This window comes from Mesoplodon densirostris, chromosome 9 (assembly GCF_025265405.1).
Source record: "Mesoplodon densirostris isolate mMesDen1 chromosome 9, mMesDen1 primary haplotype, whole genome shotgun sequence".
In the NCBI taxonomy this organism is placed as follows: Eukaryota; Metazoa; Chordata; class Mammalia; order Artiodactyla; family Ziphiidae; genus Mesoplodon; species Mesoplodon densirostris.
In genome coordinates, this window is record NC_082669.1 from 46,513,510 (window position 1) to 46,536,378 (window position 22,869).

Here is a 22,869-nt window from a genome sequence, read left to right on the forward strand (position 1 = left end):
TAGCAAAAGTAGCAATAATAGACTTAGCTCTAGTCTCACTGAGCCCGAAAGATCTCACTAAGTAGTACGTCAAGATGGAGAATTGGGGTTTCCCGAAAGTAAAAAGCACTTATGTCTATTGTTAATGTTACCACCAACTTTGCCAATATTTGGCCTTAAGAACTCAGAAAAATTACTTAACTATTCTGTGCTCATTTCTCTTGTTATAATCTCAAAATCAGGACACCTGCCTTTCAGAAATCTCAGGAATTTTGGGAAAAACTATGAAATAAAAGCTAATGCTTCTAAGAAGGGCACCAGGCAAAATATTACTAACGTCATTGTAAGCATGGTCAATAGATGGTTGTGGACTTTAAAATATTTGAAAACAATGTGACTTCCTTTCATCTGGATGCAAAGTTATGGATGTTCTTTATGAAGGAACTATTGCTTCTCTAGGCATAACTCTGCTCAGTTTTTCTATCGGTTGTACTTGAGGAAAGAAAATTGTCTCCTGGTCTTAAGTTTCCAACTTGCATAAAGTTACCTGTTTTATTATAAACTGGTCTTAAAGCTCAGCAAGAAGGAGCCCTACCACTGAGAGTCTCCCTCTGGCCACCCTTCCTCATTGGACAAGAAGTTGAAACGGACTAAGGGGAATTGCCCACTGAGAGGCTATACCTCTACTTCTGGAAGGTACACCAGTTACCCAGGACCCATGAATTCCCTGCCCAGCCAGCCTTGAGTCCACTTCCAGGGCCTGAGCAAGTTTATCCCAGGCCTAGTTTTCTGAAGGCAGAGCACACTGTTCCTGTGTATACGTCTAGGTCCAAGGAGGTGGCCAAGGGACAGCTGCTTGTGGGAGGATGAGGATGAAGCTTGGTTGTGCCCGTATGTTTGGTGTGTGAGGCCCCTGTGGTGTGGAACAAGGTGGGGTTGAGGGATAGGAAGAGAGGCAGGAAGCGGGTGGGGAGGGACCGGGGTCTGAAGACTGAAAACTGGCTCCATACCATCCTCTTTCAGCACTAATCCTAGAGATTTCCCCAAATTCTAGGTTTGGCCTGGCCTTCCAAGTTGTTATGTTGTTATAGTTTCAAGGAATAGGAGGAGAGACATATTTATTTATCGGTTTGTTTGGCTGGTTTATAGTTTAAAATTTTAAACATATGGTGTGAGGGACTGTACTTGAATGCTTGTCCCAGGCCCTGTAATTTGGAGATGGTCCTAGAATGTACCATAGTGTTTACACTTTAGAACCTTTTATGTTTGTCCATGATTTACAGGCATAATTAAGAACTGTGCACTACAATGGGCTTTATTATAGATACGATTCATTTTTCTCTGCAAGTTTCTAGTCCTGTTAACTGATGTTATCCTTACTCTCCAAACCAAATTTTAATTTGCTGCACAGTTTTTTGAATTCATCGTGATTTCAAGAAACTTTACATGGAAATCAGTTAAAATAGCCCAAATAATTGGTTCAAAAGGACTTGTAGGGCATAGCATTTTTAGAAATTTCTTTGTGTTTTTTAGAAATGTTTTTATATGTATAAAGATTATCATTGAAGTCATTTTCTTGATTCTGTGGTTTTCCATACATATATATATACACATATACACACACATATATATATATTCTCCTTATATTTATATTGTATATAAAATTATATATAACATGATGTTGAAGACGTGTAACTTTTCTTAAGAAGATGTGAACCAAACAAGAAAAAGATTTAAATAATCCATTGAGGGCAAAAAAGTAGGAACTGGGGCTGTGAGGTTTAAGTGCATTATTTGTGGACCATATATAATATGAATTTCAGAGTCAGCCACGGTCTGACCCTCAAAAGCACAGATTCAGTCACTTCTAACCTAAAGAAGGATAGTCCATTCCTTAGCTCAATCTGCTATAGTAAAATACCATCAGTGGGAAAGCTGAAGTAACAGACATTTAACTTTCACAGTTCTACAGGCTGGGAAGTCCAAGATCAAGGTGCGAGAAGATTCATTTCCTGGTGAGGCCTCTCTTGCTGGCTTTGCAGATGGCTACTTACTCACTGTGTCCTCATGCGGCAGAGAGAGGGCTCTTATCTCTCTTCCTCTTCTTTTATGAGGACACTAATTCCACCATGGGGGCCCTACCCTCATGACCTAGTCTTATTCTAATTACCTCTCAAAGCCCCCGCCCCCCTCCAAATACCATCACTTTTGGCATTAGGGCTTCACAATGAATTATGGGGGACACGATCATTCAGTCTGTAACAGTCCAGTATCCTATTTTAAAGGTACATAGGGCATCTCTTTTGTAAGTTGCCATAAACCTTGCAAATGACTTGTGGAATATTTGTTTAATATTTGAGAAGCTGTTAATTTATGTTACTTTCTCCCCTGTAAATTATATTTCAAATTGCTAAAGTTGGACAACATTTTTGAATTCTAATTTCAGTATTGCCATTAAGATACACTTCAGTTTTGCTTGAATAGTTAAATAGTAAAGTTGTATCTTCTGGATGGTTGTGGTCTAAAGAACTGTAGTTACTGTGTAACCAGGGCAGATGAAAAATTAACCTGTGTGTTTCAAAATATGTTTTACTGGCCACCAAATTGCTGCAATTAAGTTGACGCATCTGTATACGTCATACATTGCCGTCAACAAGTACGATCTCCAGATGTTTTGTCTTGTTGTCATTAGTTCTTTCATCCTTGCTGACAGAATATTAAATAACCTTTTTAGGAAATCTAATGTATTTATCACTGAATCATTAAGTTCTTTGTTCACTTATTGATGTTGAACAAGTAGCACATTAGAAAATACTTTATGTGATTTAAAGACAATGCAAAAAACGTTTCATAGTCCATTTACTCAGCATCTGTGATCCAAAGGTTGTCCTTTAAGAAGCCCTCTAGAACTCGTTATTGCTTAATTTAATATAATATAAATGTTGTGAAAATAAAAGAAGCTTTGTAAGTGAAAAGGTAGCATGATTATGCTCTAATAAAGCCTGACATTAATTATGATATGGGAAATGGAAGGTCTATTAGTTATAATTATAATTACAGGAATGCAATTTCAACTGCTGAGTATTTAAGCTAAAAAATTGCAAAATATGTTAGTAGAGTAGAAATTTTTATTCAGGAAAAGGGACAAATCTTGGATCAGAAGACACTGAGGAGATAAAAAAAATTGATATTTAGGGCCAATTTGGTGAACCAGTACAGTGTGATCATGATTATATGATATTAAGTTCTCAGCAGTCCAATTGCATCTATTATTGTTGTTTTTCTCCTCTGTTTCTCTAGCCTAATAGTGCTGCATAAAGCAGGACACAGGTTTTTTGTTGGTTGGTTGGTTTTTCTTGAATCCAACCTGATTCCTCTCTTTTGCCCCTATGACCAAGTGACTATGTAAAAAGCGTTGAATAAGCATTGTGCGCTTCATATGGATGCAATGCTCCATCTTCATAAAATCGTGGCTATTTTCCCATTTTCATGCTTGCATATGAGGTTTTGCAGATTCAAAATGCCCAATGAGGTAAATATTTTAGATACTCACAACATATTTTATTAGAGTTGTATGTGTTCGTTGATTCGTCTTTTGTTTTGGTTTTGGTTTTGGACAGCTTTGGGTAGTAATTTTTAGGAGGGTGGTGGGCACATGAAACTAAAGTTTGACTCAAGAAAATATCAGCACACAATGTTCATGTGCTTTGATTAGTAGGTATTTTCACTCTCAGAAAATTATCTTAAGGGAGGGGAGACGCAGGATGAATGTTTAGGGGGGGAGGAATATTACAGAGTAATTGAATGGTAGTGTAAGTTATGGCTATCAATAACAGAAATATTATGCAGCCATTAGAAGTCAGGTTTTAAAAAATATTTAGTGAAATGAGACTATTGAGTAAAAAAAATGATAAGTGTAAAGCCCGACTCATGAAAAATAAGACTCAGGACAGAAATACTATGGTTATATATGCGTGGTGCTATTATAGGCAATATTTATTTTGTCTGTAAAGTGCTTTGTCTTTCAATAGGGCTTACGTACTGCTTTCCTAATCAGACAGAGTACGTATTATATTTTAAAGTATCAACCAATTTAGAGTTAAAGAAAAAAAGTGTCCAAATTAATCACATCAGTCCTATAAGTGAAAAGAATGCTAAGTTAAGGATGACATAGTCTCATTCATTGCAAACCTGACTTTCTATTCGTTTGTTTCCAGGACTGCCTTAGAGAGGGAGGAGAATGAATATGCTCCTTGTTGGGTTTCAGGTTCATCCCTGCACTGTTCTTGCAGTCCCATCATTTAATGTTATTACGTTCCTTTGCATTTTGGGGTGTCTTAAAAATCTTAACCTAGGAGTTGATTGGAGGGGGTGATACATTAATAAGGTGTTTTTAACACTCAGCGCCTATTCTATTACTTTAATTAGTTTAAAAGATACCTTCCAGCCCTGTGATGCAGCAGTTTAAGCTAGGAGCTGGGAAAGAAGAGGGGAAAGAGAACTTTCAGGGACAGAAAAAGGTTTCTGAAATAAGAAAAAGGGGGAAAGCATGTGCTTGGAGCTTCGGGAGAGGAGGAAGTAGTTGGAGAGGGTAGAGGAGAAAGCTGACATCATGTTTTCTGAAGAAAAAGTTTCTGTATTTTTTAATTGTGTTTTATAGGGCCATGAGTCCTGGTACTGATGAGGCCTTCTTTCAGTTTGGAGGCATGTCGCATTTATGTGGTAGTAAATGTTAGCATTATTTTCAGTTGGGAAATTGACACAAATAGCTGTTTCATAGAGTCATAAGTCTTTAAACTCATGAAAGCTCTGGGGTATCACCTAATTCACATTCCTTCTTTAAGCCCTATTGTACAGATAAAATGTCCGAGGCTCATTCAAGTTAACTTACCATCAGTTAGAAAGGTGTTTTGTGAAACAGCCAAAACCAGAACCAAGGTTTCCTTATTCTTAGTTTAGTGCACAGTCCACAACCTATCTTTCTATATAATTGTCCAAAATAAAGTACTTTAATCCACAATTTGTTAGATATATTATTTATTCTTTTCTCTAATTCTTAGAATGAGTGTTTGCCTATGTCTTTTTTTTTTTTTTTTTTTTTTGCGGTACGCGGGCCTCTCACTGTTGTGGCCTCTCCCGTTGCGGAGCACAGGCTCTGGACACGCAGGCTCAGCGGCCATGGCTCACGGGCCCAGCCGCTCCGCGGCATGTGGGATCTTCCCTGACCGGGGCACGAAACCGTGTCCCCTGAATCGACAGGCGGACTCTCAACCACTGCGCCACCAGGGAAGCCCTTGCCTATGTCTTTTAAAAGCTCTATGTGACCCAGGGCAAAGAAAGCATTTGTATTAAAACTTAAGGTGTGCTTTTCCTAAGTTGGGGGTATTTGTTTCACATTAGACAGTCCCCAGATTTTATTCTAACTGTTAGGTGCTCACTGTTGTAAGATAGGAAAATATAAAACTTCAAATGATATTTCAGATTAAAATGTGTTCTATTTCCTTTTTAAAAATACACCATAAACATTATCAAAAATTGAGATTGTCAGAGAAGTAACTTTTCCTAATAGTTCTTCTGGAAAAGGCTGAACAGTAATTAGAAGGAAAAGTATCAAACTGATGGCCTAGCCAGCTCTAAAATTCTTTGATTGATTTTATAAACTTTGAGTTTGTCTGAGCCTTCTTTCTTATTGGACTTCACCCTTTGTTAAAACACTTGATAGCTTGATGGCTTAAAATTTAACTATAAGAGTCATTTTCAAACTTTTGTCGGCTGAATCTATTTTTCAGCAGAAAGCTTATGAAGGGCTGCGGTATCTAAAACAGATACGGGACTTCCCTGGCGGTCCAGTGGTTGGAATTCCACGCTTCCACTGCAGAGGACGAGGGTTCGATCCCTGGTTGGGGAACTAAGATCCCACATACTGCGTGGCATGGCCAAAAAATTTAAAAACAAAAGAACATATAAGGAAAGCTTACATTTGGAAAAATAAGATGGGCCTTTTCTATCTTTCATTTTTAAATCCTAGTAACCCTTCCCAAGTTCTCCATATACTTCATCACCTTAGGACTTTGATGAAGGCCAATAGACAAACCTTCAAATTTAGAGAGTAATCATCTGTACTTAGCATGTAGAAAAATAATATGTAGGCAGAGAAATGATAAAATAAATGCACAATACTTAGCTCATGTTAAATATGTTAAAACTAGGAATACGTTTAACTTTCATCTGTGAGAGCTGACAAATATATCTGGTACTCACATAGGTCCAAGCTGGCACTGTAGTCATAAGAGTTAAATAGTTTTGCGTTTCTGAAATGGCGAGAGAAGATTTTTTTTTTTAATAGATTTATTTATTTATTTATTTATTTTTGGCTGTGTTGGGTCTTCGTTTCTGTGCGAGGGCTTTCTCTAGTTGTGGCAAGCGGGGGCCACTCTTCATCGCGGTGCACGGGCCTCTCACTGTCGCGGCCTGTCTTGTTGCGGAGCACAGGCTCCAGACGCGCGGGCTCAGTAGTTGTGGCTCACGGGCCCAGTTGCTCCGTGGCGTGTGGGATCTTCCCAGACCAGGGCTCGAACCCATGTCCCCTGCATCGGCAGGCAGATTCTCAACCACTGCACCACCAGGGAAGCCCCCGAGGGAAGATTTTTATGTTGTAAATGTTATTCTGTGTTTTGCTGTGTTGATGGGTACTCATCTTAAATAGCAGAGAAAATAGTGAAGTAATTCCTAACGCTGCTCTTAGTGAGCATTGCTTGGGATTCCTGTTGCAGAATTTAGAATATGGTTTTAAGGTTAAAGTTATAGGATGAAATCAGTAGATAATAGAGCAAGAAAAACATAATTGTTTTCTGCAGCCACATAGAAATATGAGTAAATAGTGCTTTATGTGTTTGGAGATGATTTGTCAGGGCCTCAATCAACTGGCTCACCTTGCACAAAATTACAAAAAAACAAAAACCAAAAAACGCCAAAATTCAGAAGGCAAAATGTACTCAGTAGTTTATTTCTAAACTGTTACTATTATGATTGTTACTACTACTACTGTAGTAATAGCTCAGAAATTCTGTCATCAGGATATATTATTTTTTAATGATTTTTTATTATTTTTTCAGAGGGGATATATATTTTAGGGAAACTAACCTCATATATATTTTATAATAAATGTTCTTATATGTTTTCTGAACAATTGAGTTATACATAAGTAAACAACCAAAAATATTGTTCAAGAAATACAAGGAATGCAGTGATGACAAAAGGAAACTGTTGAAAAATGCTCATTAAAGTTGGATGGAACAGAGAGAAGAGAAGTAAAGGCTAGTGATATTTATTTTGAACTTCCAGGCTTGCCATAAACTAGCTTCTTCATTTCTGAAATGGAAGGCCCCATGACTGATAATTATAACTTTAATTTTTTAAAATATGAAATAAAAACATTTAGAAATATTAAGCTTTACTTCATCACTTTTACTCACGTATCTTTGAACCACCTTAAAAACTAATTCTTAAAAGAATACTGAAATTTTTTAAAGCCAAAAAAAGAGAATGTTATTTAAGAATTAATAATTGAATGTACGTTGACTCTTCAGTGGTCTTTCTCTGTTCCATGTTTTCTCTGGATGATAGATTATAGGATTCCTTATTATCTCCCCTCCTGGGTGTGTCAAGTATTTTAATTTTAGTTTAAAGTTAAATATGGTGGTAACTTGATTTATTCTCTATCACTTTATTAGCCAGATATTAGAAATTGGAAGATAAATATTAAATTATAACGCCATAGTAGAAAATCGTGCACACGTCTAAAACCAAAGACCATGTATTTTTCATGTTTCTCCTCATTCCTTCTTCTATAGGCATAGCAAAGATCCTATGAGAAATCAGTTAGAGATATATTCAGGGATTGTTGACTGCAACTATTTCCCAAAATGGCTTCAGGTCACTGGAAGAGAAAAGTATTTTCTTCCCTCTGGAGTCAAGGACCAAGTTACAGATGGCTGATAAAACCCATTATATGTTTTAACAGTGTTTGGTATTGGACTGACTCTTTTCAAATCATTCCCATAATTGCTCATAAATAGTTTTCTTCCCTCCTAAAAATTCTAGGTATTTTTAAGCATTACCATCTTTAGTAATTTCCAGCACAGCGATGATTATGGTTCCATGAACTTTGGCTTTTTGTACCTGATATTTAACATTCCCAAAGGCCAAGCTTGGCCCTACTCCATTACTAAGCATCATTTGCTTATGGCCACATTTTCTCCTAAAACATGGCAGCTGATTTTTTTCCCTCCTAACTTTGAAACCATTGCTCCAAGAATTTCAAGTGGAGAATCACTTGGGAATTTAAAGGAATGAGCTATTGATCCTTCAGAAAAAATTAACATCTTACCTGTTTCTCTAGCATCCAAATATAATTTTCTTTTTCTCAGTGTGTGATTTGTGGACTAGTAGATCACTTAATCTCTGATTTTTAGGTGCTTAAATTGTGAAAAGTGACAGTGATGCCTTCCTAATTGATTTTGTTATTATAATAGAGCTCACAATTTGACTTTGCTTTATATTGCTTAGCAGATCTCGTATGAGTTTTCCTCATTCAGTTCTGGGTTAAAATAGCAAGTCTCCCCAAACAGTACTTTGGTCCACTCTATCAGTTTCTCTAAGAAATACTTCAGTATGCTCTAAATCTACAGTTACAGTAAGTGGCATTGGCTAGTGATTTGATTTGAGAATTGAGACTATGGTCTGGATTTACTCTTTATGCATTAACACAGGTCAAATGGACAGGGACTGTATTTTAAGTCAGTAATGGAAGGCTGAAGGCTGTCTTAAACCAATCATATCAGTTTTACCCATGACTGATTGATCCCTAGGGGCAGAGCCCTGTAAGCATTTCTCTTACATGAATGGACTCTATAGAGCCTGGAGTTTCATTCATAAAATGGAGACTGAAAGGAAACACACACACACACACACACACACACACTCTTTACTCTCTGGAATGTCCATTTATACAGAGCTGAAGGGTATAGTGTTCCATCAGCTGCTGCTTTTGCCAGTTGACTGGAAGTAATGATTAATGCTCATTGGTCCTGCCTGCATGTAACCTGACACTATTTATGGCCTTGCAGTGTTCCTAATGTATAGTGAATGAGAAGACAACATTCTCAAATCAGAAACATAAACAGGAACTGGTGGGTCTGAATTCCATTCAAATATGTCATTTCAGCCACACAGTGTTTGTCTAACTTGGATTTTACAGGCAGGAAAGGGGGAAGGGAGAGATAATCTGCTTGTGAGTTGAACTAGCATGAAAAAAGGGAATTAGAATGGGGAGGGGGGTGTACTTTTTTAGTGTGGGATTTTTAGTTTCTTTTTAAAGAAAACAACCAGGATGCTTAGGCCCAGAACTGCTTATTGCGAGTGGGTGAGATGAACATACAACTGTTTTCATATGTGCAACTAAGATTTGCAATTAAATGAGACAGTTTAAGGATGCGCATTTGGATTTCTCCCTCTGTGTGTGTGTTTCATAAATGTGAACAAGAGAGGGAAGATAAATATTTATCTTTTACAAGTATATATCTGAGTATATATGTTTAGGTTTAGAATATTGTTATAGAATATTTTACACTTAAAGGATCTCTATACTTAAGTGACTTAACTATTTAATAGTTTAGAGGAAAGGGAGACTTTTTATTTCATAAAATATTTTTACCTAACATAGGCATAACTTAATTGAAATCTTTTCAAGGAATTTTTTTCAGATTAAATAGATTATTGTTTTTATCACGTGTGTACATGTGTGTAAATTTTCTATTTAATTGCTTCTAATACTGTCTTGAAAATTTTACAAAGATAGCTATTCAAAAACACATGTGAAAAACAAAGCAAGGCAAAACTGAAAGAATGACACGCATATATCATTATGATTTATTTACTCTTCTCTTAAGTTTAGAAAAGTATCTTTGAACATTCCATTCTGCTAACCCTTCTTTTCAGTGTGTGGGCCCTCACAGTTCACTGTTTTTATCCACATGTTTTTGTTATTCTTAGCATTAAAAAATAAAACCACCCACTTGGTATGACACTGGAAACATTATACTGAATCCTGGACCTGTTACCTATTTACTACTAATGTCATTTTGAGCATGTTTTGTTACCTCTTTTGTCCTCAGTTTCCTCATTCATGGAAAGGGGAAAATAATTCCTATACCTTTTGTGTTTTTGTAAGGATTAAATATGACTATGTTTGTAAAATTGCTAATATAGTGTTAGGGGTCCAGGCAATTAGAATAAGGACTTCTGTTGATAGGATTTTATCTTAACTTCTAGAGATTTCCTCAGACTGTTGCTAGTTCTTGAATGAGGTGCCACTATTATTTCTAATATTTATAAATACACGTTGGTGCTAAAGGATAAGACAAAATAAGAGAGATATTCTTATGTTAAAACAATCATATTGTGCATAGCCAACAAGATAGTGTACAATTATGCTGTTTCTGACGTAGTGAAACAATCATACTGAACTTACTGCTAGTGTCATTCGTGTTTAAAGCAAGGAAACTAAATCATCTGAATATTGAGGTGATCCAAGGAGAAATGAGTGAGAGGACAAAGCAATTCATGATGTATTTGTTTCAAATTGTGTAGGTTCCAGAAAGGGAACAATTCAGTATTGAAGCTCATCATGAAAAATTCCCCCACTTCAGAATTTTTTTTGTGGCCTGTTTTGGCAACTAATGGCATCTTTTCTCATATATTTTTTTAAACTTCCGTTAATTGTCAGAGTGCAATAATATCTAATAAGTAGTCAGAGTTAAAATTGTGCTTATTTTGTGCAATTGTGTTTCCTATCATTTCAACTTTATTTTCAACTCTAACTTACTGAAACCTCCACAGGCTTGTAAAACTTGTAAAACTGTGAGCCAACTAGATCACTATAAGCTAATCCTCTTTGAATGTGGTGGTTATTTGTGTAGGATACTGTCCCCTGCAAAAAAAAAAAAGAAGAAGAAGAAGAAAAGAAAAGCAAAATAACCCAGATGCTTACAAGAGAAGTTTGTGGTTTCTTAGGTAAAATTCTATGCTGTTATTTTAGGTTATGTAGCCTTTAAGTTTTAAAAGCATCTGAATGCAGATAACTGTGTTACTTTTTTTTTTCTTTTTTAAGGTTTTGCAAGCACTATTCTAGGCATACAAAGACTGACATAGTTCTGTTTCTGTCCTCAAAGTCTGTCAACAGTAGATTTAGTACATCTGATCTGTGGCAAAAGAAATATCTCTGCAGATTTTACATTACTTATACACAGTTTACTAAAAATCCTAATGACAAAGCTCCCATCTAAGTGTGAATGAAGTAATACCAAATGCATCACTCTCTTAAGATTTCAGCCACCTCCAACTTTTCTACCTTCTTCACATGAGTTTCAGTGACTAAGTTGCTATATAGAGCTTTTGTGACTGACAACAGATAGATCTTATAAAACTTGACTTAAAGCCTTCACACTTGAATTCAGACATATTAATACTGGGCCTTATTTTTTAGAGTTAATTACTTTCAGGTTTGTTCTATAAATAGATTGTATGGGTGTAAAAAAATCCTCAGGTTAGCATCCTTTTTAGAACACTTTACAAAATATATTTTCTTGATTAGCTACACAAAATCTCTTCATGTGGCAAGTGGAAATGCAGAGTACAAGGATGCTCCACTAGTATGTATGTGAAGACCTGTGCATTTAAATACATCTTTATGAAGCTCATTTATTTATGCACTCTGGAAAACCTTTGGATTTTAAACATTAAACTGAGTTTGCCAGGAAATGAGAAAAAACAAAAAACTTAAGTTTAAGAAAGACAAAACTTAGGCAAGATCTGTCATAATGCTCTTCTTTCTTGAATGAGATTGATGCCATTAGTTCTTGGTACAGCTCAGTATTTGTTTAGATGATAAATAAATGTCTTTGAAAACTTGTTTAAACTCCTGTGTTTACACTGAAGTACACACACACACAAGCACATTTCTCACCAAGTACCTGTTAATTTCAGATGTATGTTGACACACACATTTTGGCCCTGGAGTTTTAATTTCCACCATCATCATTATACCATAAACAAGCTTAGGTGGACTTGATCTTGTTACATCACTTCCTCAAGGGGTTAGTTAAGTGTGTCATCAATCCATCTCTGCAGTGCACACTCACATGAAAGCAAAATCACATTAAAATACAACATCGAACTTATGTCTATTTTACTGGGATTTCTCATTTACTCTCAGAGATTTGAATGCTTAATTAAGTTATCACACTGGTTGTTTCTCCAGGAATTTAACTAGAAGCATCAAATGAAAGCAAGGTGCTTTTTCCCCCTTATTTAGAGTTTACAATCTGAAGTGTTTTCAGCTTTGTACACTATTTGATAACAAACAATTTCAACAAGTTATAGGGATGTCTCATACAACTGTGGCAAACCATCCGGCCTGTTACAGCTCCTAGAAACTTTAGGCAAACCATGCCCTGAAGAAGAAACATCATCCCATACTATGGGGCAACGCATATGCAAATCAGAAAAGTGCCTAGCAAATTCAAAACTGCACTTTGTGGGCAGACCTTTGGTAAAGCTTCCCGAATCAGTATTATGTTTCCCAAGACAGTTTTAAAATGCAGGTCAAGAAACAGCTTTTTAGTTTCATACTTGCTTATCTTAATTTAAAGGAAATTTTAACTGCGTTACTAAAGGTGAAGACTAATCAAATCAGGTAGTTTAGTGTGTTAGTTTACGTCTTCTTAACTTCTGCCACAGTGACTATGACTAGCGCATTAAAATGACAACAGTGCTTTGCTGCTTTGAATTTTTGCAGCATATTAGATCAGCTTTCATCACCATAAACTCATCTGTGACAAATTATAGGCAGTTTAGTCTCTGCAGACTGATTTGGCCCCGTCCTAAGGTCATGCTGAAGAGCTCTTTGATCCATAAGTTTCCAAATAATAAAAAAAAAATCCTTTACCCTAAATTAAATATACATAATTCAATTTACAGATTGAATTTAAAACTTTTTAGACTAAAGCCATTTAGCATCAAATATCAGGGAGTAATACTGTAAAAAGAAGCTCAAAAGAGGTACCTCCAAATATTCTGAAAATATAATGGAGCTTCTCACTTAAACCTTATAAATCATAAATTTATAATGAATTTAAAATCAATATATTTTAAATATCATAGGTTAATAGATTTATGAAGAATACTACTGAATAAGTACACGAATAAGCAATGTCAACCATCTCAATAGATACATGATTTAAGAATAGCAAATTAAGTTACAAAAGTAATTTTGATATGTAATTATTTCTGGTTTTAAGTACAGTGATTCACACAGTTTAAATACTTGTGAGGTTGACTTAAAAATAGATTCTGTTAATAATAAGTACCTTAGGGGCTTCCCTGGTGGTGCAGTGGTTGAGAGTCCACCTGCCAATGCAGGCGACACAAGTTCGTGCCCCGGTCCGGGAAGATCCCACATGCCGTGGAGCGGCTGGGCCCGTGAGCCATGGCCACTGGGCCTGTGCGTCTGGAGCCTCTGCTCTGCAACGGGAGAGGCCACAACAGTGAGAGGCCCGTGTACTGCAAAAATAATAATAATAATAATAATAATAATAATAATAAGTACCTTATATTGAATCCTCAGTGTTAGCAGAAAGTGGGCAGAATGTTGCCCGTGGTTTACTCCATATGGTCTTCCAAAAACCCTTTGAAGGAAATCACCGTTATTCCCATTTTACAGATGTGGAGGTTGAGAGTTAAGAGGTGTTAAATAACTAACAAAATGTTATACTCCCATGAAATATCAGAACTGAGATTCAAAACCAGGTCTCTTAGATGACAAGGTGAATGTTTGTAATCACTGCCGTACTAATGATCCTAAGATGATAATTATGGATGCATATTAAGACAGTGTAAATATGCTCTCATCTTAACGTTTGTGAATAGGATAAACTGCAGCTTATTATTGTCACTGAATTATGTAAGTTTTATTTCATGGATAAACATAAACGAATACGTATGAAATGCCTCCATTCCCTGCTACAAAACATTTCCCTTTGAAGTCACCACTTAGCTAGTTTGGATCTGAGTTGAGCATTTAGCAAAAGTTAAAATGTAATGCCAAACTTCATTGGTTGGATTTTTTATTAGATAAGGTAGCAATGAAAGCAGCAGGCAATTTAATTAGCAGTACTTTTTCTGGGCAAGTCATTACTTTGATGAACTTCAGAGCAATGTTTATGGCTCCTAATTAACCATGTTAGTCATTTGATTGAATAATCACTTTGGAAATGTTTCTACAATTTGATTAGAGTCTGACCCACTCTGATGGTCATAAATTAACTGATATCACTTTAGGATAACATGACTTTAGTTACTTTAGGGGAATAAACTTCTCTTAGCCATATTTTTTTCAGGCTTCTCTGGACCATATAGAGGACACCGATTTTAAAGATAGACTGGACTTAAACAATGCTGGCCAAGTGTCTCAATTTCAAGAGCTAGATGTTAATTTTATTTACTCTGGGGTGTAATAAATAGTATTAAGAACTGGCATAATCACAAATATATTCTCATGTATGCATTTTTTTCTAAATTGCTGTTCAGTGCTTTTTTGTTTAGAACTTAGACCACAAGTTGAGCCTTTGGAAATGTAATGGAGTTTCTGGCATTAGCCATATTTTATGTCATTAATTTATGATGAATTTTAAATCAGTATACTTTAAATATCATAGAAAAATAAGTAGAATTTATGAATAATATTACAGAGTAAGTACAACAAAAACCAATAAATCAGCTAGTTCAATAGACATGAGTATTAGTGAAATTATCCATCAAATCCTATCTTTGATGTCAAATGTCTAGTTTTCCAGGATTTTGATTATTTCATACGATGTTAGGGCACTTTTATAAGCTGACCCTTCAACTTTGAATAGTGGGTTTCTCAGAAACGCTTGCATTTTCTTTCTTCCGCTTTTTCTCCCCCCTTGGGGAGGAAACTACATTTAGTCACACTTAATATATAATAGAGTTTAACCTATACATTTCCTAGCTGCCTCCAGAGCCAGCCAGCTGTTTTTACAGCCACACTCCAGCTGGGCAGCAGTCAGTAAAAGTATTTTGTGGCAGGGTGTCAACATTGGTACAAGAAAATGCTTGCCTCTAAGCAGCTGGGGAGCTGATGGCAGAGTCATTAACACTCTCCCTCCCAGGCCCAGCTGCCTGAGGGAACTTACGCCTTGGTAATAAATCAAAATAACATTAAAAATTAATTTGAAGTACCATCGGTTAAAGAGTTGGGATAAAATGCATTGCTAATCATTTGTTAACCCAGAAGATCAACTCCACTGCAACCCTATTGTAAGCACTGATATCAGAAAGCACAGTTTAACCCTGTAGGGTCAGAATTATATACTACATAATACTTTATAGAAAGAAGGCGCAGTGTAATAAAGTGTTTGAAAATGAGTTTTACAGTATTTTCGGCTTGTAAGCCATTGATTGCCACATACTTTTCAATATTACTGCTATTAGGGATCGCCATTAAGCTATTTTTGACTAAAACCACATAAGATAAGCTTTTTTTCTGTGAAATAATATCTCATATTTTGGTTGATATTTATCACTAGAAAAAATTTTAGAACATCAGGTAGACTTTAAAAATGGAACATTCCAGACCAAGAAAGAATGACATCTGGGCTAAATAGTGCTCATTATCTATTACAGCATGAAAGTCTATAGATGGATAGTTAAAGAGAGATAAGGGCCATTGGATTCCCATTCATTTAAATGTTATTACTTGTTCAGAAGTTAAGGGCTTACTATAAGTGGTGGAAAGGAAGATGTATTCTTATATTAAATAGGACACTCGTCATATATCTTTTATACATTTATTTTTGTACATGTTGTTTTAAAAACTTAAGTAATACATACAGAAGATAGAATCAACTTAATCACATGTGTATATATTCCTGTGGAACCTATATATGTTATATGTAGGGTTGGGCCCAGGTTTTTGGTACCTAAAACTTATAGAATTTGGGGAACCCTCTGAAAGAGAAAGAAAAGGAAATGACATATACAAAATTAGGCATAGGATTTCAGTAGGGCTCTTGCAAGTAGAGGGTCTTGAGGTTGAAACTTCACTCTCTTCACCATGAATAGACCTCTGGTTATGTGAGTGAACTTCTATATTCAGAGTTAAATAACTAGGGACAATAAAAGACTCAGATAACATCTCACCCAACCCTTTGTTTTATATAAACTTAGACACAAAATGGCTTATCTAAAGTCATGTAGCTTTATTAGTAGTAAATGAAGGACTTGAATTTTAATCTTTTGTCTCTTAATCTAATATATCTTTCCTTTTCTCCATATCGAAAGCTACTAAACACATTAGATACACAACCATCACTATGACTCAAGCTTAACCATTAACCAAGTTTTATTTTCTCAGGGATGAGTTAACTTGGTCACACAGGCAAGGCCTCACTCTTAAGGTAACAATGGTGTTTGCTCAGAAGTTGTTGGATTTCTCTTTTATAGCCTCACTGTTTTTGGATCTGACCTGTGAGCTTAACAAAATGAAAAGCCAGTCATGTTTCTATCTGAAGAAAAAAGAGCAGTCACCTTACTAGGCTGGAGTAATTTTAAGAGATGTAACAATTTCGTCTTCTCATAATAATTTCTAGCCAGTGTTCATGAAATAAACTATGAATGAGTCTTTTATTGATCTTTGCTTTGGATGACATTGAGTATACAAAGTTATTCCATACATGTCCTGAAATATATTTTAACTCATGACACTGTTTGAGGACACAGTAGCATTTATGCAGGCTTGCTGGTAGAGCCACCTTTACTTTAGTAAGGTTGGTGTGGGTAAAACTTTGAATTCACCTGCCTGTTCAGGAGAATCAGTATCCACCATGGCATGCGTCTCATCCTTACGTTTCTTGTGTGGGCCCTGCCTGAAATGTTAACTATGTGTTGACAAGTTCCCCTCAAGAGACTCGTGTCAGTTTCTGTTACTTTTCCTTTCTGCACTCTGTCCACTGATAACAGCACATTTTCAGCTCCAGACATCTTTGACCGATGTTGTTTCCTCTTGCAGAAGTGCCTAGCTGCCACTCCATTTATATGAGGCAAGAAGGCTTCCTGGCTCATCCCAGCAGAACAGAAGTTAAGTTTTCCACTATTGAAATTCTTGTAAATACCTGTCAACATAATTGGACATCCTAAGGATGCTGTCAGATTATCATTATATTACACATGGGGAAAATCACTTATGTCCACTAAACCATTATTTTAAAACTTTTCTTTTTAAAGTAAAAGGAAGATTTTTCAGGTCATGATCTCTTATATTTGGTTGTTAACATGAGTCATGTGCATATAAACAGCTGAAAAGTGGACTTCTCTGTTCTTTTTTGCCAGCAACTACATCCTTTTGAAAGAGAACATGTGCTTTTATAAGATCACCTTACCTTACTGCTTTCTACTGAAATGTATCTTTGAGGAATTTTCAGTTTTGCTTTAGAGACCTAAGTCACTGTTTTGAAATAAAGCACCGTTGATTTAAATACATTCACCTTTAAATATCCTAGATTTTACATTTTGGGACAAGTAATTGTTAAGAATGGACTTTCACATAAGAGACTTAGAAAAGGAGTTTTCTGTTGTGGATGTGTTATGGTAAACGTGGCGGGAAAGTTTTGTTCTAATGGGCATGATACCTGCAAAGTAATGAATGAAGATGATTTTATCTGGATAGACTCCCCTTTAAAGTATTTCTGGAATTATATGCATGGTCCTTGATGTCAACACTGTGTATCTTCAGTGAATGACTTAGATCCATCCTTCTAGGTTGAGTCCAATATTGGTTGTTTTGTTTAAATAACATTAATAGAAGTAAATCCCCATGTTTAAAGGATAGTATTATGAGATGGTAAATCCAGAAAATATGAGACCAAAAATTTTGCACGAATGCAATATAATTATTGTTGCTATTTTTAATATTATGTACCTACCACAGAGACCAATACTTTTGAGAAATAAAACTGTGACTAAACTATGGGAAATTTCTTCCTGGTCATGAAAGATAACAGCAATTAATTGAAGGTCCCACAGTCAAGGATATTTGGGGGAGAAAATGATTGTGAAAAGCTGTCAATTTATTTTGCATTTTTCCTATGGACTTAGTTATGTTACAGCAAAAAGGGAAAGTTTTTTTTAACTGCCTTGGCTATTGAAGATGAAAACATGAGAAAGTTAACCTAGCTAAATATTTATCCAAAGAAGTAAGGGGGTAAAACCGTACCTGTTTCAGTTCATCAGGGTCATAATGCAAGGTACATGATAGTAATTCACTCTGATTTCCCTCTCATCTGGTTGAATAACAAAACTTGGAAGAAAATGGAAAAGGAAATGATACGTTATACATCCCAGCTTTGCCAGTGTTTATGTAAGCTCTATGCTTCGGTTAGTAATAATATAAATTGTTAACTCTCATGTATTACCATGTGCTAGGCAGTGTTCTAAAGTTGCATATATTAAATCATTTAATCCTCACAACAACCCTATAAGGTAGATACTTTATTATCATTCCCATTTTATAGATGAGGAGACTGAGGCACAGAGGTTAAATAATGTGTCCAAGGTCACAGAGTGGAAAAGTAGAAGAGTCCTTTTCTACCTCCGTTTTTGTGTTAATGGTTATATTTTGATTTTATTTGTGAGTGTTATTTCTGTCATGAATAAATGTATTTCATTTCCCCCCACAGGCTGCATGTTTGAAAAGGGCCCCAGGCAGTTTTATGATGACACCTGTGTTGTCCCAGAGAAATTCGATGGTAGGTTTTTCATTGTGTATCAAGTTTTGATTTCTGTAAGAGGGTGTGGAGAGATCACCTTCGCCTCTCCTGAAAGCAGTCAACATCGCTACTTAAGGATTTTTATGCCCATCACTTACGACGCACTCAAGTCTCACTAAACTTTGCCTCTTATAAATTCCCTTTCCTTTGCCCATTAAGAAGCTTTTTTCTTTTGTCCTATGACAGATCCCATTTTTAGAGTTAGACAGAGTATCATTCTTGCTGAGCTTTATGTAGAATAAGAGGACCCTTTCCATTGCCTGGCTGAGAACATGCAGCTTGTTGCTCGAGATTTATTGAGAGCTGATCCCGTAATTAACAAAGCAGAGGAGAAAGCATGCTACTGTGGATGCATGGATGACTAATGCAGGCTCTTGCCTTTTATTGTTCACGAAAAGATGCATTATGGAACACAGGAGCAATACAGCTGCCCATTTAGTTAGTGATTGTGAGTCTTCCTTTTTTGTTTTTCCCCTGGGAAGATGTTCATTACTAATGTGACATTACTTTGTAATTGCTTCAGATGGAGTTAGGAAAGCATCACTCTTTTAATATCATTTGCTGTGGCAATGAAAATGAAAATATCACCCCCCCACACGTTAGAAAGGGGTGTCAAGTTAGAATCTTCTTTTCTTGACAAACGTGGCCGCAGTCAGCATCTACACAGAGGCTTGGGTAAAAAGTGAACAGTTGATTGACTTAGTGGTTCTTCAGAGTGGTCTCCATATTTCCTGCTTTGATTGTTTAACAGGAAATGAGCAGGGGCCCTCTGATTAGCTGATTGCACAAACTTTGGGGATCATGGCTGTAATGGCCTGGGTACCTCTCAGGAGTTTTTAATTGTCATTATTTAAACAGCAAAGTGTATGTGCAGATTGCTTCTCAGTCTCTAATTAGCTGCTTGAAGTCTACTGTGTTCCCCAGGCTTTCGCTACACATAGACTTTTCAGAAGGGGTGATATAAGTCTTGGGAAGATCTGTTTCCTTAGCCTCCCTTTACATTGCTAAATTCATGCCAAGGTCACAGGGTTAAACTCCAATAGGGATCACTTTTTCAGCCTTACTCTATAATAGATGTTACTTTTAACCTTTGAGTTTCAGAGGTGTGATCTGTGTTATTTTCTTTAGCATCATTCGCAGAACATCAAAATCCTTAAAATCCAGCTTTTTCTCTTGAGATAAAGCATAAAGTCTACTTTTTGGCATGACCTTCATCAGTTTCTTTCATGCTTAGTGAGCTTAACATTTTAAGAAATTGCGATAATTAGTATGGGCATGTAAGGAAGGAAAATAGCTCAAAACTGTAGACCGGATTATGATATAATCTAACAGGGCAAAGTCTAAGTCACTTACATGTTTGGGGAAGCTAACTGTCTTGATTATTTTTTCCCTTTGGCTTTTAAATACTCCTCAATTTTATACTAAGAAAATATTTTTGGGAAGATAGTATTGGGCTTACATTTTATAAGGAATAGAGAACAAGAAGAAAGAAGAACAAAGGGTTATTTTTTCATTGTACAAGGCCAGTATGATCAGTCACATTTATAGGCAGAAGCAATCTAAAGGTTAGAAAATCTGAATCTGACAGTGTTTCACTCTATCTGCATAATTTCTCAGTTACCCCCATGAAAATTTCTAAATCTCAGAAGGAAAAACTGAGATAAATAAACCTGTCATTGAAATCAGTATGAAGAGACACTTCTATATTTTCTAGTTTAGACCAAAACAACATAATGATTTTTAGCAGCTGTTGAGTGAATTTATTTTGGTTTAGGTACGCAGGCCTCTCACTGTTGTGGCCTCTCCCGTTGCGGAGCACAGGCTCCGGACGTACAGGCTCAGCGGCCATGGCTCACGGGCCCAGCCGCTCTGCGGCATGTGGGATCTTCCCAGACCGGGGCACGAACCCGTGTCCCCTGCATCGGCAGGCGGAGTCTCAACCACTGCGCCACCAGGGAAGCCCTGGTTTAGGTTTTTAAAGTGTTCTTTCTGTAATTATTTTAAGAGGTGTATTTCTGTCTCTTGACCAAAGGAAAATTTCTAAAAGCTCGTGATTCAGTCTGGTTTATAATTCACACTTAATGTCAGAAGATCGGCTCGAATATATTCTGTCTCAATTGTTTTTTTAGTGAAGGAGAGAAAGTCATGCATTAATAGTGATATGCTTGTAGGGCCCTAGACATTCAATCCCCAATGTGACTAATTCCACTTTTTTTTTTTTTTTTTGCGGTACATGGGCCTCTCATTGTTGTGGCCTCTCCAGCTGCGGAGCACAGGCTCCAGGCGCGCAGGCCCAGCGGCCATGGCTCACGGGCCCAGCTGCTCCGCGGCATGTGGGATCCTCCCGGACCGGGGCACGAACCCGTGTCCCCTGCATCGGCAGGCAGACTCTTAACCACTGCGCCACCAGGGAAGCCCATTCCACATATTTTTGAGGCAGTTTGCTGGAGATAGAAGTAAATAATCAGTAGTCATGAAACTGAGTTGTGGTTTTTTTTTTTTTTTGGTTTGTTTGTTTTTTGGTAAAATCAAAATATCTGGCCAGATATTCCAAAGAATTGGAAACTAACACCTTTGCTGCTGTAATCTATTTAATAGAGTTTTTTACACTTTGTATGAATAACAAATAAATGTAGCACAAACAAACCTTTCTTGTTTACAAATATAGATAACAGAAAACTCTGGTGTATTCTTTTTTTTGTGTGTATAAACATTATAAAATTGGACTTTTAGAAAAAGAATAGCAAGCTAAACTCAAATAAGTGCAATACAAACAAGAGACAAGGAAAAATGAGAGAATTTTCATTTGCTGCCAGTTGAGAAAGCAGAGTGCCAGTGAAGGTGTGGAAGAAAGATGGTATACCAGTAATCCAGAATGCCCTGAATTACCCATGACATTGTCCTAGTTTTTACTTAACTCACAGAGTCTAAGATGCTATTAACTTTGCTTTGAAGTATTTGCATTAAAATTTTCACTAGTTTGTCATGTGCAGGTCAATGAGGTATTTACAAATTGCAAAATTTAATTTGTGCAAATAAAATGCACAGAGCTTAAAACTGATTACTCCCTCTGCATTGTTACTTAGAGCAGTAAGTAATGGCATTAACAATGAAGGAAAGAAGTATGATCGGATACTATAGTTTTTAAAATAGTATCTAAAGAAAAAAAAGTTATACAGCATTTTTATAAGTAAATGACATCCATGGATTTATTCTGCCCTTTGTGCGTTTATAGTGACCTTTATATATACAGTTGTGTAAATTTGTAGATTCCTGGGTGATATTCACCCTTTTACCTATTTTAAATCCCTATTTAATGGTAACAGTATATTTCATAGAAACCCTTAAATTGGTTGTGGTGTAACCATTTTAGTGATTGGTTTAATATAAATTTTATGTAAATATCATTGCTAATCATAGAAACTTAAAATGTTTTTAATTTAGGAGATATAAAACAAGAGCCAGGAATGTATCGGGAAGGACCCACGTACCAGCGGCGGGGATCACTTCAGCTCTGGCAGTTTTTGGTAGCTCTTCTGGACGACCCTTCAAATTCCCATTTCATTGCCTGGACTGGGAGAGGCATGGAATTTAAATTGATTGAGCCTGAAGAGGTGAGTTTAGTAGATTCTAGTTAGGAAGATCAGATATGTTTTAATATAAGGAAACATATACTTGATTAATATGCCAAAGAAGTATTTTTTAATTTTAAAACTATAGGGAAACATTTTGAATTAAAAGGTGGGCCAAAAAAAAAAAAGCAGGAATATATTTAAAATAAGACATGAATATGTTGCAGACTTTTTCCAGTTGAATGCCATCCTACAGGAATTGAAGGAAATCAACCAGATTATTAGCATAATCCTTTATTCAAGAGAGCAGGGCTTGGGAAGTCTCTAAAGGTGCATCTAAGTTGGGCATGTTTGGTGGTCTTTGAGGAAGAGAGGAGATGTCTATCAAAGTTCAACTAGTTTTGGGTATGGAG

The 22,869-nt window shown here is 36.3% G+C and overlaps 1 protein-coding gene across 5 annotated transcripts in view; it reads left to right on the forward strand.

Moving 5' to 3' along the window:
- Window positions 1-22,869, forward strand: part of ETV1 (ETS variant transcription factor 1) — a 95,392-nt gene that overhangs the window by 60,207 nt on the left and 12,316 nt on the right. For all 5 annotated transcript variants that reach the window (XM_060108210.1, XM_060108208.1, XM_060108209.1 and 2 more), the window contains 3 exons: window positions 17,129-17,195; window positions 18,793-18,863; window positions 22,329-22,498. In XM_060108210.1, coding sequence (XP_059964193.1) covers window positions 17,129-17,195; window positions 18,793-18,863; window positions 22,329-22,498 — 308 coding nt within the window. The remainder of the gene's footprint in view (window positions 1-17,128; window positions 17,196-18,792; window positions 18,864-22,328; window positions 22,499-22,869) is intronic.